This window comes from Artemia franciscana, chromosome 1, assembly GCF_032884065.1.
Source record: "Artemia franciscana chromosome 1, ASM3288406v1, whole genome shotgun sequence".
Classification (NCBI taxonomy): domain Eukaryota; kingdom Metazoa; phylum Arthropoda; class Branchiopoda; order Anostraca; family Artemiidae; genus Artemia; species Artemia franciscana.
Window position 1 is genome coordinate 23308386 of NC_088863.1, and position 14721 is coordinate 23323106.

Genomic DNA, 14721 nt, shown 5'->3' on the forward strand with positions numbered 1-14721 from the left:
GTAGTAAATTCTGAAACAAAAAATGTTCTGTGGAATATCTTTTTTTTCTTTTTTGTGAAGTTACGAAAATCTGAGTTGCAACCTTTTCTCTTGGCATTGTGGGGTGTATGTATGAAATAGTTGTAACGTATCTGAATGTCAGTGCTCTTAAACACAGTAACCAAATGAAAAATTGGTGTACTAGACGGACATCTACCTAAGTGATCCATGGTTGTTCTCATTTTCAGATCGTACGGTGACTATCTTCGAAGTGTACTTTTCTCTTCAGTCGAAGGACTTGCGTCCTCCTCAGTCGATTTCCGAAGGGGTATTCCGTTAGGATCTATAAGCAATCCTGTCTTCAATTCGTCTCCCTTGGTAAGTCCGTAAACCTTTGTACGTGCTGTAGCCATAAAACTGAGCATGGCCTTGGAAAATAAAATCTTAATAATAATGCTTTAATTATCAATTCCTTTATTTTGAAGCCACAAAATAAGATGCGTTCTTATATAAACTTTAGGACCGAATGGTTTTGGTTTTTCCCAAGATTTTCCCCAGAAATTTTTATTTAATATAAGGAGACGTTTTTTTTTGTTTTTTATTTTACTTTTGTAACAACTTCTATGGGGGTGGTTATTTCTTTCAGGGCGAGTAGGGGTTATAAAAAGGACTTCAAAACGCATCAAAATTTGTTTATATGTATTTTTGTTACGTTTTTACAAGTTGGAAAAAAAAATCGGGGGCTGGGGGTCAAATTCGGTAAACTCCCCTCCCTGTGGGTACTGCCTTTTTTATTGTTGGTTATGCAACAGCAAGGACAGTAACAAGACATAGTAGCTGTTTTGACCAAGAAATGAGTGATAGACAGGGCAAAATCGAGAAAAAAGGACATTTGAGGTTCAATCCAGTAGGATGTTAGTAATTGAGTATAAGGGTCGTTTCAGTAGGAGGCCCAATTAGTCCAAACAGAAAAGGCAAATTCTGCTAGAAATATATGAAAATAGAACTAAGTAATAAAAATCACGAAAATTTTCTTTTAAAAATAGGCTAAAGCCTCTATTCATATTGCACAAACATTACTTCTTATGCATGAGGTAATTTTGCAAATGAAGACCAAATGCAAAACAAGTTAAAATGATGCAGAAAGTTTTTTCAATAAATAACGGAATTGCAAATGAGCTGTTCTATTATTAAACCATTGCTGGATTTGTATTCACTTACGTGGTGATGTTTCTATGTTTCTGCGACCCTTAAAACTGGACTGTCTCTTGTCTATGACCACTCTTCATATTATCTTTGTTTTTAAGGTGATATGAGAATTCCATCCAGCCCAGTCATGTACATTGACTGGTTATCAATCGGCCTGGAATATGTTATCTGAGTTGGCTAGAACGTGTCATTCGTTTGGTGCCTTTAAGAGAATAGCGAAAATATTTTTGATCTCTTATTAATCCACTTACTTACCATATTGTTTTCTTTTTTTCTTTGACGCCAATGTGTGGTTGATGTCTCTGGCCCTTTTTTTTCGGCAAGTCACTTTACTCCGGCGCGTAGTCATGAGTGGATGGCTTATTTATATTTTGCTTTTATTGTGTAAAACCATTATGGACAAATAAAAGAATTTAGAATTTAAAAGAACAGAACTGATAAAAAACAGAATTTAAAATAATATCGGTTCGCTTGAAAATTCCATTTTAAAATTCCAATAAACATTTGTTCTGGGCAGGCTGAAGTCCATAATTATAATTCCTTGGGCCAAGTGAACCTTAATATATACAGGAGAAAGTGATTGGTTAAAAATGGATTACATCGGTTTGTTACACCCCGAAACCAGTTAAGAATTATTTCTCTCTGATTGGTTTAGAGCCATCAGGATGAATAAACAGGACCAAGGGAGTTTTCATGGGGGGCGAGCAATCTTCGTCCTCAAGGGTCAATAAAAGAACCAATTTAGGTCTCAAATTGGACAAGAAAGGTCCCATAAACTTGCTTTTTTTAGGGTGGGACCTAAATTTAAAATTATAAGTCCTTGGATGAAGTGGACCCTATTATGTACAGAGAAATTAATTTGATAAAAATGGATTGTATCGGTTTGTGACACCCCAAAACCAGTTGAGGATTGTTTATCTCCGATTGGCATGGGGCTTTCAGAATGAATAGAATGGACGGAGTCCTCTTAAGGATGAACAATTTTGAAAGAAAATTTGGTTTAATTGACTCTTAGAGTGATAGATTTGGTACATTTGTTTTTTTTTTCTTTTTGCTTGAAAATTTCAGAGCACATAGTAGATTAGGCCAAGGGAGCCTCCAGTAAGATGAAAAATTAAGAAAACAGTTCTGCTTGTATTCATTGATGACGTGCGGTTTTTTGACAGCAAAACAGAAACATTTTTTATAAACGACCTTGACATGCATTTATTTAAACAAACAGTTACACCCAAATAGAACAGGAAGCAATTCTTTAAAAAGGGAAGAAAAATGGTGGAATAAGACCTTTGAGATCAAGGGTGTTCTCAAGATGGCTTCAGCCCTATAAAACACCGAAAATTACGTAGATTTCAAATCCCAATAAATAAAAATTCCCCTGCCCAACCACTCTAAATTTTAAAGTAACAATTTTATTAGCTTAGCGTTGCGCTTTACTGCTATTTTCGAAATCTATCTTTTTATTTGGTACAATTTCTTCAATTCCCCACTCTACGCAATACATTTTGAATTTGTACAACAGAGCATCGAGAATAAGGATTTATCTACTCTCATATATAATTCAGATCCTATAATAAATCAATAATATATCATAGGATCTGATAATCCTAATAATATATCATAGGATATATTATACCTATAATATATCATTCAGATCCTATAATATATAATAAACGCTTGTCTCGTACGGATGCGTGTATCTTTTGTGACTAAACCTTTTAGCCGTGGGCCTAGTTGCTGCATGACACTATCACCTCTGAAACAGAGAGGCTAGTTAAAGCTTTTTGATAGTCTTAACCGATTGGCTATCTCAGTATTTCATCTTTGGACTAGGTTCAGAATCATATCCTTGTCGTAAGCTTACGGCTTAGTAAGAAAAATTGATGTAATTGAAACACGATAGAAACTTCATTTTGAATCAACTTGATAGAAATTTTAAAAGAAAATCATTAAAGAAAAGTGTTTTCTTTTAAGAGAAAAGTTATCTGTAAGAAATGAGGATAATTCCAGCCAGAGGAAGGACAAATATCCTGATATTTTGGTTGAGGCCGCTAATCGACCGTCCTCAGTGCACAAAAGTAAACAAAGAGTAGAAAGTAAAGGATAAAAGTCCAAAGGACAAAATAAAAACAAAAATAACTTCAAACAGACACTAAAGTAAGCAAAGTAAGCATTCGGACCAAAATTTTTATTTAGTGACACATCTTGGCCCTTTGGTGCGGTGTGGTCTCTTTTACGATTGAAAAGGCCTCAGCAACGTTAAATTTCCTCTTTAATGATCCATATTTCTATATCCTCTACCCCACGGCTTGTTACGACCACTTTATAGATAGATACTTTGTTAGTGACAGAACCAGAAACCCAGTATTTCACTTCTACGATGGATGTAAACTGAGAAAAAAGAAATGAAAAATACAACAACAAAATACAAAAAAGAAAAACTAAGGACAAAGATAAAAGGAAAAAATGAAAAAGACTACGAACTAAATCTACAACCATCTTAGAAAAAAAAACAGTCATATGTGGCAATATATCTCATGAAAAATGTAAAATAGCGTATTTTTCTGTAGACAGGGGTTTGGAATCTCCACGCAAATATATTCTAAAACCGCACTGGCTATACATGACGCATGAAACAAAGAAGAAAAATAATAAATGAAATCTTCACTCTTGGAGCCTCATATATGCGGAAGCTGACTGTTTGATTTTCATAGAGATTCTATTCCTTTGTGTGCCTCCCTCCTTATTATAAAATTATACATTTTTTTTAATAAAAAAAAATTGAAAAAAAGTGACACGCATTTTTTCAAAGAAAGTTATATGTGTTTTGGTGCGATTTTAGGAACTGTATTATTTTACTGTGGCTTATAGTGTAAATATACACCATCTGTTTTTACACACCACCTGCTTTTAGAAGCACAACATGGCTTATTTAAAACTTAAAACATCTAGAGTGTCAATTTATCAAGCTCTTATCTTGAGTCGTTTGCCGTCCTAGCTGTGTGGCTAGCGCGCTTGACTTTAGACCCTTTTGTCCAAGATAACAGGGGTTCGAGTCCTGGTGTCACTTGTTATTTGGTTTGAATGGGGGTCAGTGGCCTGACTCTGTAAGCTCCACAAGAGTCGACCTTACTCTAAATGGGTATTCGGAGAAATCTGATAAAGGTAAACAGGAAAGGTGTGCGAAAGCGCAAAATGGCTGCCCCCCCCCCCATTGCACTTCTTGGCTTAAGGACCACAAAACAGGGATCAGTACCGCTGGTAGGGACTGTAAAATCGAATGCCTTATTCTTTGCCTTTTTTCCGCATTTCAAGTATCTCCATTGTGTCGATGATGTTTATCTCCAATTATTCAAGTTTTTCTGTTGCGATCTGGGGCTTGTACACGATGTTCTACATGAACATGAGGCAGGTGATAAAGTCAAAGTTGAAAATCCTCTTAAAAAGGCCGCTAGCTTATATTACCGTCTCTGTATCGATTCTGTTTTATTTGGTCAAGAGCAGATACTAGTGCTTCAAACGAAGTAAATGATGCTTGTTTGGCTTCAGCACTTGCAATCTACTGGGTTTGAGGTGAGTTTTGAAGATTGATGCTGTATTCAGTGGAAGAGAAGTTGAACCAATTGAACAGAGTTTCTGACTGAACTCATTTTGCAATCGAGCTTTTTTTATTGTTCTTTTTGTACTTGCTTCGAAGATTTCACGCGACTCTTGTCCTTTGAATTCTGATCGAATTTGTGTTTTAGATTTATACTTTCTTATCCACTCGTGGCCAAAGTTTGGCCCACATTCCACGCGCATAACCTAATCTCTCGCTTTTGGCTATTCATGTTATCTAGTCAGACTTCACTTAGGAATAACCTGTAATAGTTAAGGCAGACAAAATATGAAGGAACTAATTAATACAGACACAAATTGTATACTAGCGAAAACAGGTTCTGTAACCAGGTGAGTTGCTGCAAAGGCAGTCCCTTCAGGAATTATGTGAATATTGAGAGAGTTAAGGGCCTTATGACATTCGGTTTAATTTTAACGAGTTGGCTTGTCAGTGACTGGAATTAATTAAAAACAAACTTTTTTCACAAAATAACTTTTTCAAAAAAAAGTAAAGAGCTCCATTAAACCAAAAATCAGCAAAAAAAGAATGAAGTAATCTACCAAGCGTAAAACTATCACAAATCAGCATCGATAAATAAATGGAACCCAAAACGAACAAAAATTGCAATAAATAACCAAGTAAAACTCAAAACGAGCAGAAATTTATGTGAGTAGGGCTCAAAACCCCTATGCCTTCCCAAGGCCAAAGCATAATTTGCACTTTACTGAAAACAAAATGAATTTGAATTGTCAGTTTAATATACATATGCTCATATTTATTCCTTAAATGTTTTGATTTATTAAATTTATAAAAGTGAAAGCATTAATTTTTTTTTCAGTAAAGTGTGCAAATTATGTTCTAGCCTTGGGAAGGGATAGGGGTTTTGAGTCCTTCTAATGTTAATTTCTGCTCGTTTTGAGTTTGACTCAGTTATTTATTACAATTTCTATCCGTTTTGGGTTTCATTTATTTATCAATGCGCATTTGTGATAGTTTTACGCTTGGTAGATTACTTGATTCTATTTTTGCTCATTTGTGGTTTAATGAATTTCTTTACTTTTCTATGAAAAAATCATCTTGTGGAAACAAATTTTTTTAATAAATTTCTGTTCGTTTTACACATAGTCTTTTCAGGGATAAAAAAATAAAAGTTTAAATCATTTCGGTCTTCCTTTAAGAACTTATAGTTTTGTCTGCTATTTGTATACTGGAGAAATTTTTTAACAATTTTTAACAACACACATCCTTTTAAAAATCTAGACATAAATAGCAATTTTAATTTAGTTTCATACCTCCTCTGGTTGACCTGAAAAATAAAGCTTAATACCATTCGCAATAAAATCTATCTATGCTCTTTGACAGCTTGGACACACTTACACTCTTTTCATTTAGTTAAGCTTTAAGAGCAGAAGTAGTAATAGATTTAGACCTGAAAGTTTGAGCAAAACACCCTCAGTCGTTCTTGGGATATTGCTGAAATATCTCTTTGGCAATAAGCATACACACAGTGCTTTTTGATTTAATCATAAGGCAATATTTAGTTTTTAACTGTATTAGGTAAATTGTATAACTCTTGGAGATTGACCTACGCAATAGCCCTAGAGATACAGTTACTAGACCATTCAGCTATGCTGAACAAAATGGCTATCTTTAATTCTGATTGGAAATGTTTGGAAAATTAAAGAGGAGGGCTGATTGCCCTCCAATCACTTTTGACTCTTAAAAGGGCACTAGAACTTTGAATTTCCAATCAAATTAGCTCCTTTAAAATATCAATGATATTACTAGCTATGATAGAGCAGCACTGCCTATAATATTGCTTATATGCCTTTTTAATACTTGCATGTGCATGGTTTTACGTTTAATTGAAACTCCTCTAAACGTTTCAACTTAATGCCCTTATTGTCATTAATTATAGTAACCGTAGACGTTTTACATAAGTATACATAGTGTCTTCTGACTAGTTCAAAATCAGTCACAACTTACCCTTAATGGTCTAACTTAATAATGTAAGCCGTTGTTGTGATATTTCGCTGTCACCCTATTGACAATCTACATAATCATAGTTCGTTTTGATTTAGTTCAGCTTCTGCCTCAATATTCCTTGAAAACTTCACCTTAATACCCTTAGCTTGTGTAGTAGCAATAGTTGTAGTAGTAGTAATAGCATTAATAGGAGTATGCGCATAGCATCCTTTTTTCAACATCCCCTTTAAAACCGGGATTGGGATCAACGAGTCAAACTAGGCCAAACTAATCCCAATTTGTTTTTGCCTTTTTTACTGAATAGTTGGAAAGTGTGAAAATCTTTCAGGAGGACATGACAGTCCTATTGGGGGTGAAACTCTGCTTTATTTGTCCTCCCTTGCATTTTTAAGTGCCTGAAACATGAATATATAGCGTAGTCGCCAAATACGAGATGTCGTTGGTGACTCTTCAAAATAAGTCGCCTTCTTCTTTCTTTTTCTTCTTCTTCTTCCTGTTTAGATTAATATAAAGACGCTTTCGCATAATCTCATCATCGGAGTCAAATTCCAGGCCATGCTTTGTGTTGCTACAGCTAGGTTTGGTCTCTGGGTCCTGTATATAAGTCGTCTGGAACAACTGCTTTTAAAGACCTGTATAACAAGGTTTTACTAGTCAATTGAAAAAAGAGAACAATGTATGGATTTTGGTATTTAAAATGGATGTTTTCCAGTAGCCTCCTAGGGATTTTGAAAAATATAAAAGGGAGACACCGACAGCATGGATTAAAGCAGGACACAATGCCGAGAAAAACGCAGATGAGAAGAGTATCCGCAGTTTCTTCTTTCTTATGGCTGTCATACGACACACTCTCTGGGTAGTAATTTGGCTAGATTTCGTCCAGATACCAAAGGCAAAAAAAAATGAGTGGATGGATGGAATGATAAATGGATGGACAAAATTCTTAGCTCTTTTGGTAGCGTAAAAGTCTTCTACTCTTTTGTAATAGAAATATTCTGCTCTTTTGGTAATAGAAACAGCGAAAGTTATTACAAGAGGAGGAAAAATGACTTAGACTTCCTCTGACCAAAATGAGTGCCTGTAACCTGACCGAGGCTAAAGAAACGGCCTATACAACTTATTAGAAGGCAAGAGATTGCATCACTTCTCCGCCGTGCTACCCCTGGCGAAGTTTTAAAAAGGAAAAATGTGGATAAAGTAGAGAAAATCACCTCAGTATACGGAACGCTGAAATGAAAACGGGATAATATATTTACAACCCGTGCACTTGAATATGACGTTTTGATTTCTTAGTCTCTTTTTCTTAATCTTAATTATTTTATGAGTAGGACTGTGAATCAGTTGTTAGCATACTTTACTGATACTTACTTTATTTGTTTTTCGATTACTGGTCAATGTGCCCTGTATTTCCTTGTGGTTTATTAATTTAATGACGTCAAGCCAAACTTTAGCAATATTTGCTTTTGATAGTCGTTTTGAAATAAACGTTTTTTTATTGTATCTATGTAGAAATTCAAAAAATCCAACGGGAGTATGAAAACACTAACAAAGCGACGTTTTTCTTAAGAAAATCTGTGATTAAGCACATTACTGTTTTAGGCATTAAATGAAAATCTATTTTTCTTTTGGTGACGCAAAATTCTTAGGACAGGGAGATACAAGAAGCTAATACTAATTAACTAATTCCCAACTAGTTAATTCTAAGAAAGTTATCAAGAAGATCCAAATTCGTAGGAATAAAGATGGTTCAAGAAACTGGAACAGCAAATTGAGTCCATAGGTTATAAATAAATAGTACATTTTTATTTGCTCGTTCCGTATATAAGGAAGATAACACCCCTACTTTAATAGTCCTTTTTGAAATAAAAACGTTTCTTTTCTACTCTGATTGAAGTTCTATTCATTTCTTTTTTTTTTATTATTCAAATTCTAATTTGGATATTTATCTTGAAGAAAATGGAAGCACTCTTCATACTGAATATGAAATTTCTGATTTTGAATGTTAAACAAACTTCAGTTTTCTGCCATAAAGAATATTTATCAATGAAAATAGATTTATTGCTATTAAAAAGCTGACTTTTTGTCTAATGTATGCATATGGACATCTCATAAACTTGCACAAGCAGATGATGCTGATCCGCCTGTTTTATATATATATATATATATATATATATATATATATATATATATATATATATATATATATATATATATATATATATATATATATATATATATATATATATATATATATATATATATTCATTAATAAGCCGCAAAGGCAGATCTAGAGTAAAATACGGGGGGCCCAATGTGATAAGGATGCCAATAATTGACCAAGTTTATTAAAAAAAAAGACGAAGAAAAAATGGAATGAGGGCACCAGAAAAATCTTGGTTGGACTGTCCCCTGGATTCACCCCTGCTAAGTCAACTACCATTAGCTTTTTTGTAGCTGGGGCCAGCATAATTTTGCAAGGTTCCTGAAAACTTTTCTTCCCAGAAGACACGTGCGAAAGAATTTTTTGGAAGGGGGAGGGCAATAATGCGAAATATTTCATCTGATGATAAAATGTGTGTTTATGAGTACATCTGCTTTTGCTTTTATTGTAAAAAATATGGGGGAATATGGTTTAGAATAAATTCCAAAAGGTGTCACTCTATTCTAGTTTAAATTTTCTTTAAGGGGAGGAATGACCGCCATAAAATCCCCTTGTGAGGATACGGACTTGTCTATTCAGTATGTTTGCTTCTGTAGATAAATTTTATTCCCAAATTTAGGAATGCTGCGATATCTATGACAGGTGGAAAGTGAGCGACTTTTTTGCTTGCTTAGATTTTGACATGTTTTCGCAACTAGTTTCTTGTCAAGTGACTACATGCTGTTTGTTGTTTCATGGATAAAGGCAGTTGACACAGCTTTAGTTGTACATCTCAGATAAGAAATGTTGCGTAATATTTTTCTCGTTTTTTTTTCTCTATTCCGAGAAACAGAAGAAGGAAATTCGTCTCAATTTGAAAATAGTTATAGTAAGGAATATAGAGCTTCCTGATATCCTGCTTTTGCAGAAGAAATATGAGAATAGAATATACGTATAGAATAGCTAGGAAAGAATGGAGTCAGAGGTGGCGCTGAATTTGTCTGCAACGAAATTATCCATAGAAATCCAATTTGATTCTAATACCTTTTGTCTTTATAATTTAACTATGCAGCATTATACAATTCTTTGTACAAGTAGGCTTAAATTTCTGTAAGAGCCATATTACAGTTCCAGTGTTTTTATGCTAGATTTGCAAAATTCTGAAACCAAGAAGCATGAATTAGAGATAGTTTTTTCAACAAAGCTAGGCGTAAAGCTAAAGATCCTGGTTCAGTTACCACCAGTTGTTTTGGTGATGCAACGGTTGCTTCTGCTGAATAACTTATAGATCTCGGCCCAACAATTGCATCTGATATTGACTTTACGCGTAAACTACTGATCTCGCATTCCTTTGTGAAATTTCGCAAAGGATACGGTATGCTGGTTGTCACATGTTCTGGTGTTTTCTTCTTTCTGTATTATTCTGATTGAAAAGGATAAATTTGCGATACGTTCAACGGTCTTCCAAGCATAGGAAATAGTTTTGAATCTCCCTCCGTTGATGAAAAGGACGCTGGAGAATGGTGGACCTTTTTGTAGTGGTTAGCAATAGAATTAGCCGATTCAAGTGCACATTAGAACCTTAATAGTTGCTAGAGTATCTCTTTTCTTTTGTTTCTAATGTGTGCTTTTCCTTTTTGTTTTCTTTGTTTCTTTTTCTTTTCATATTTCATTTTTGTAAATCTGTTTACTTGGTGAGGGGCAAAAAAGTCATTTATTCGTTCAAACTTTAGATTTTTTGCCTTTTGTTTGTCTTAATGACTACAAAATCAGTAGCCATGCTCAACTTGTTCACTTATATTCTTTTTTTTTTTAGATAATCTCCACTTCTATCATAAAAATAGTTTAGTATTTGCGTCACTCGCCGGCTAGAAGTTTTGACTGGACAAATTCAGATCAAACAAGACTATCAGTTCAAACAAGATAAGAATAATCGAATCCCAAATTAAAAACACAATTCCCATTTTAGTCCATAAAAAAAAAACTTGTGATTTGGACGAGTATGGTACCTACTCAGGATCAAATTTCTGGTTAATTTTAATACAGATCGTAGAAAATGTCCATAAAATTTAAAATAAAATATAAATTCTAGGCAGTGGTGGATCCTAGCGGGGGCGCGTGCCCCCGAACATAATGGTGAATTTGGGGCTGGGGTTGGGACCCTGTGACACTTCAAGGTTATTTTTTGTAATTGGTTTTTATGGTACTTAGTATTAACCAAGTGACATATAGCAATCGTAAATTCTGTCGGTCTGTCTGTCGGTCCTGGTTTTGCTATTTTAGTCACTTCCAGGTAAACTAGGACGATGAAATTTGGCAGGCGTATCAGGACCAGACAAGATTAAATTAGAAATAGTCGTTTTGCCGATTTGACCATCTGGGGGAGGGAGTGGCGGGCCCGTTAATTCGGAAAAAATAGAAAAATTGAAGGATTTTTAACTTACGAACGGTTGATCAGACCTTAATGAAATTTGATGTTTGGAAGGATATCGTGTCTCAGAGATGTTATTTTAAATCCCGACCGGATCTGGCGACATTGGGGGGGGGGGGGGGGAGTTGGGAGGGGGAAACCTAAAATCTTGGAAAACACTTAGAGTGGAGGGATCGGGATGAAACTTGGTGGGAAAAAAAAAGCACAAGTCCTAGATACATGATAGAGCTAATCAGAACGGATCAGCTCCCTTTGGGGTAGTTGGGGGGGGGGTTAATTCTGAGAATTTAAAAAAAATTAGGTATTTTTAACTTGCGAACGGGTGATCGGATCTCAATGAAATTTGATATTTAGAAGGATATCGTGTCTCAAAGCTCTTATTTTAAATTCCGACTGGATCTGGTGACATTGGGGGGAGTTTGGGGTGGGGGAACCTAAATCATGGAAAACGTTTAGATTGGATGGATCGGGATGAAACTTGGTGGGAAAAATAAGAAGTCTTTGATAAGTGATTTACATAATTGGAACGGATCCGCTCTATTGGGGGGGGGGGGTGATTCTGAATAATTATAAAAAATGACGTGTTTTTAGCTTACGAAGGAGTGATCGGATCTTCATGAAACTTCATATTTAGAAGGACCTTGTAACTCAGATCTCTTATTTTAAATCTGAACCGGATCCAGCGTCATTAGGGGGGTCAGTTGGGGGGGGGGGACCAGAAATCTTAGAAAATATTTAAAGCGGAGAGATCAGGATGAAACTGGGTGGGAAGAATAAAAACCTGTCTGAGATAGTTGACTGACATAACCGGACCGGATCTGCTCTCTTTGGTGGAGTTGGGGAAGGTGGGGGGGTAATTTTGAAAATGGAGGTATTTGTAACTTACGAAAGGGTGAACAGAACTTAGAAATTTGATATTTAGAAGGATCTTGTGCTTTAAAGCTCTAATTTTAAATTCCAACCAGATCAAGTGACATTGGGGGGAGTTGGAGGGGGAAAACCGGAATTCTTGAAAAACGGGAAAATTTGGGTATTTTTATCTTACGAATAGGTGATCGGATCTTAATGAAATTTGATATTTAGAAGGAATTCGTGTCTCAGAGCTCTTATTACAAATCCCGAACAGATATTTTGACATTGGGGGGAGTTGGAGGGGGATATCTTTGAAAACACTTGGAGTGGAGGAATCGGGATGGAGCTTGATAGATAGAATAAGCAAATGTTCTTGATACGTGATTGACATAACCGTACTGGATTCGCTGTCTTTGGGGTAGTTGGGGGGAGGGTTTCAGCGATTTGGCGAGTTTGGTGCTTCTGGACGTGCTAGGACGATGAAAATTGGTAGGCGTGTCAGGGAGCTGCCCAAATTGACTTGATAAAGACGTTTTCCCAGATTTGACCATCTGGGGGGCTAAAGGGAGAGGATCTTAATGAATTTTGATATTTAAAAGGACATCGTGACTCAGAGCTCTTATTTTAAATCCTGACCGGCATTAAGCCTCTGATTTTCCTTTTGAATCAATCTATTGATTCTTAGAATTTTGTTAGTGCTCATGGCTCTTAGCTCTTCTTGCCTCGTCACAAGTGCCATATAAGCTCTTAGCTCTTGTTAATATTTGAGTTATAAATAAGTTTTTAATTGTTATGACTGTTTTTTTTGTAAACAAGTTCGAAACAAATTTTCAGTTACTTTGTGTGGTCTCTGTTATATTTTATCGATGACGCATACCGCCTAAAAGTATTTAATTAATTTTTTATTTTTCACGAGAATCTGTCTGTATTGCCACAAAATCCAACTGGGATGTGAAAATATTCATCAAACAGTTCGTGGTAACGCGACCCGGCTCAATAGTAACCGAAACTCTGAAAAATGGTATACATTTTTGATACCAATAGTTACATCAAAAGAATCGCATTTTAATGCTGATTTTAAATATATAAGTTTCATCAAGATTAGTCGTACCCATCAAAAGTTACGAGCCTGAGAAAATTTGCCTCATTTTAGAAAATAGAGGGAAACACCCCCTAAAAGTCATACGATCTTAAAGAAAATCACATCATAAGATTTAGCGTATCAGAGAACCCTAATGTAGAAGTTTCAAGCCCCTGTCTACAAAAATGTGGAATTTCGCATTTTTTGCCAGAAGACAAATCACGGATGCGTGTTTATTTATTTTTTTACTTATTTTTTTTTTTTCAGGAGAGATCGTATCGACTCAGTGGTCCTAGAATGTCGCGAAAGGGCTCATTTTAACGGAAATTGAAAGTTCTAGTGTCGGTTTTAAATGACCAAAAAATTAGAGGGCACCTAGGCCCCCTCCCATGCTCATTTTTCCCCAAAATCACCGGATCAAAATTCTGAGATAGCCATTTTATTCACCATAGTCGAATAACTTAATAACTATGTCTTTGGGGACGACTTAGTCCCCTGCAGTCCCCGTGGGAGGGGCTGCAAGTTACAAACTTTGACCTGTTTTTACATATAGTAATGGCTACTGGTAAGTGTACAGACGTTTTCAGGGGATTTTTTGGTTGGGGGGGGGGTTACGTGGGAGGATATTTCCATGGAGGAACTTCTCACGGGGGAAGAGACTTTCAATGGTGGGGGGTGCAGTATTTTCTAGCACTATCTAGAAAACAATGAAAAATAAATATGAAAAGATTTTTCTACTGAAAGTGATGAGCAGCATTAAAATTTAAAACGAATAGAAATTATTACGCATATGAGGCGTTTACTTCCTCGTAATACCTCGCTCTTTACGCTAAAGTATTTTTAGTAATTTCAACTATTTATTCTACGGCCTTTGTGACTCAAGGGTCATTCTTAAGGAATTGGGACAAAATTTAAGCTTTAGTGTAAAGAGCGAGGTGTCGACGAGGGGTGAGCCCCCTCATATACGCAATAAAAACATACGAATATAGAAGTTCGCTACGTAAGCTAATTCGTAAGTTACGTCTATTTTTTACCTATGAAAACGTTCGTAAAAAATTAAAAGTTATAGTTGCCTTTTTAAGTAATGAAAAATTGGAGGACAACTAGACCTCCTCCCTCGCTCTTTTTTCTCAAAATCTTCAGATTAAAACAATGAAAAAGCAATTTAGCCCCAAAAAAATTAATGTGCAAATTTCGTTTTAATTATTTATGTACGGAGAGCCAAGATCAAAACATGCATTAATTCAAAAACGTCCAGAAATTAAACGAAAAAAAACAAGTTTTTTTATATGAAAGTAAGGAGCGAGATTAAAACTTAAAACGAACAGAAATTACTCCGTATATGAAAGGGGCTTTTCCTCCTCAACGCCCCGCCCTTTACGCTAAAGTTTTTTACTGTTTTAAAATGTAGAGTTAAGAGAAAGAGTTAAGAGAGACTTTAGCGTAAA

At 35.4% G+C, this 14721-nt stretch overlaps 1 protein-coding gene across 1 annotated transcript in view; it reads left to right on the plus strand.

The window, feature by feature from the left end:
• Positions 1 to 14721, plus strand: part of LOC136027108 (ribosomal oxygenase 2-like) — a 73501-nt gene that overhangs the window by 44255 nt on the left and 14525 nt on the right. The window contains exon 5 of the mRNA XM_065704056.1: positions 228 to 357. Coding sequence (XP_065560128.1) covers positions 228 to 357 — 130 coding nt within the window. The remainder of the gene's footprint in view (positions 1 to 227; positions 358 to 14721) is intronic.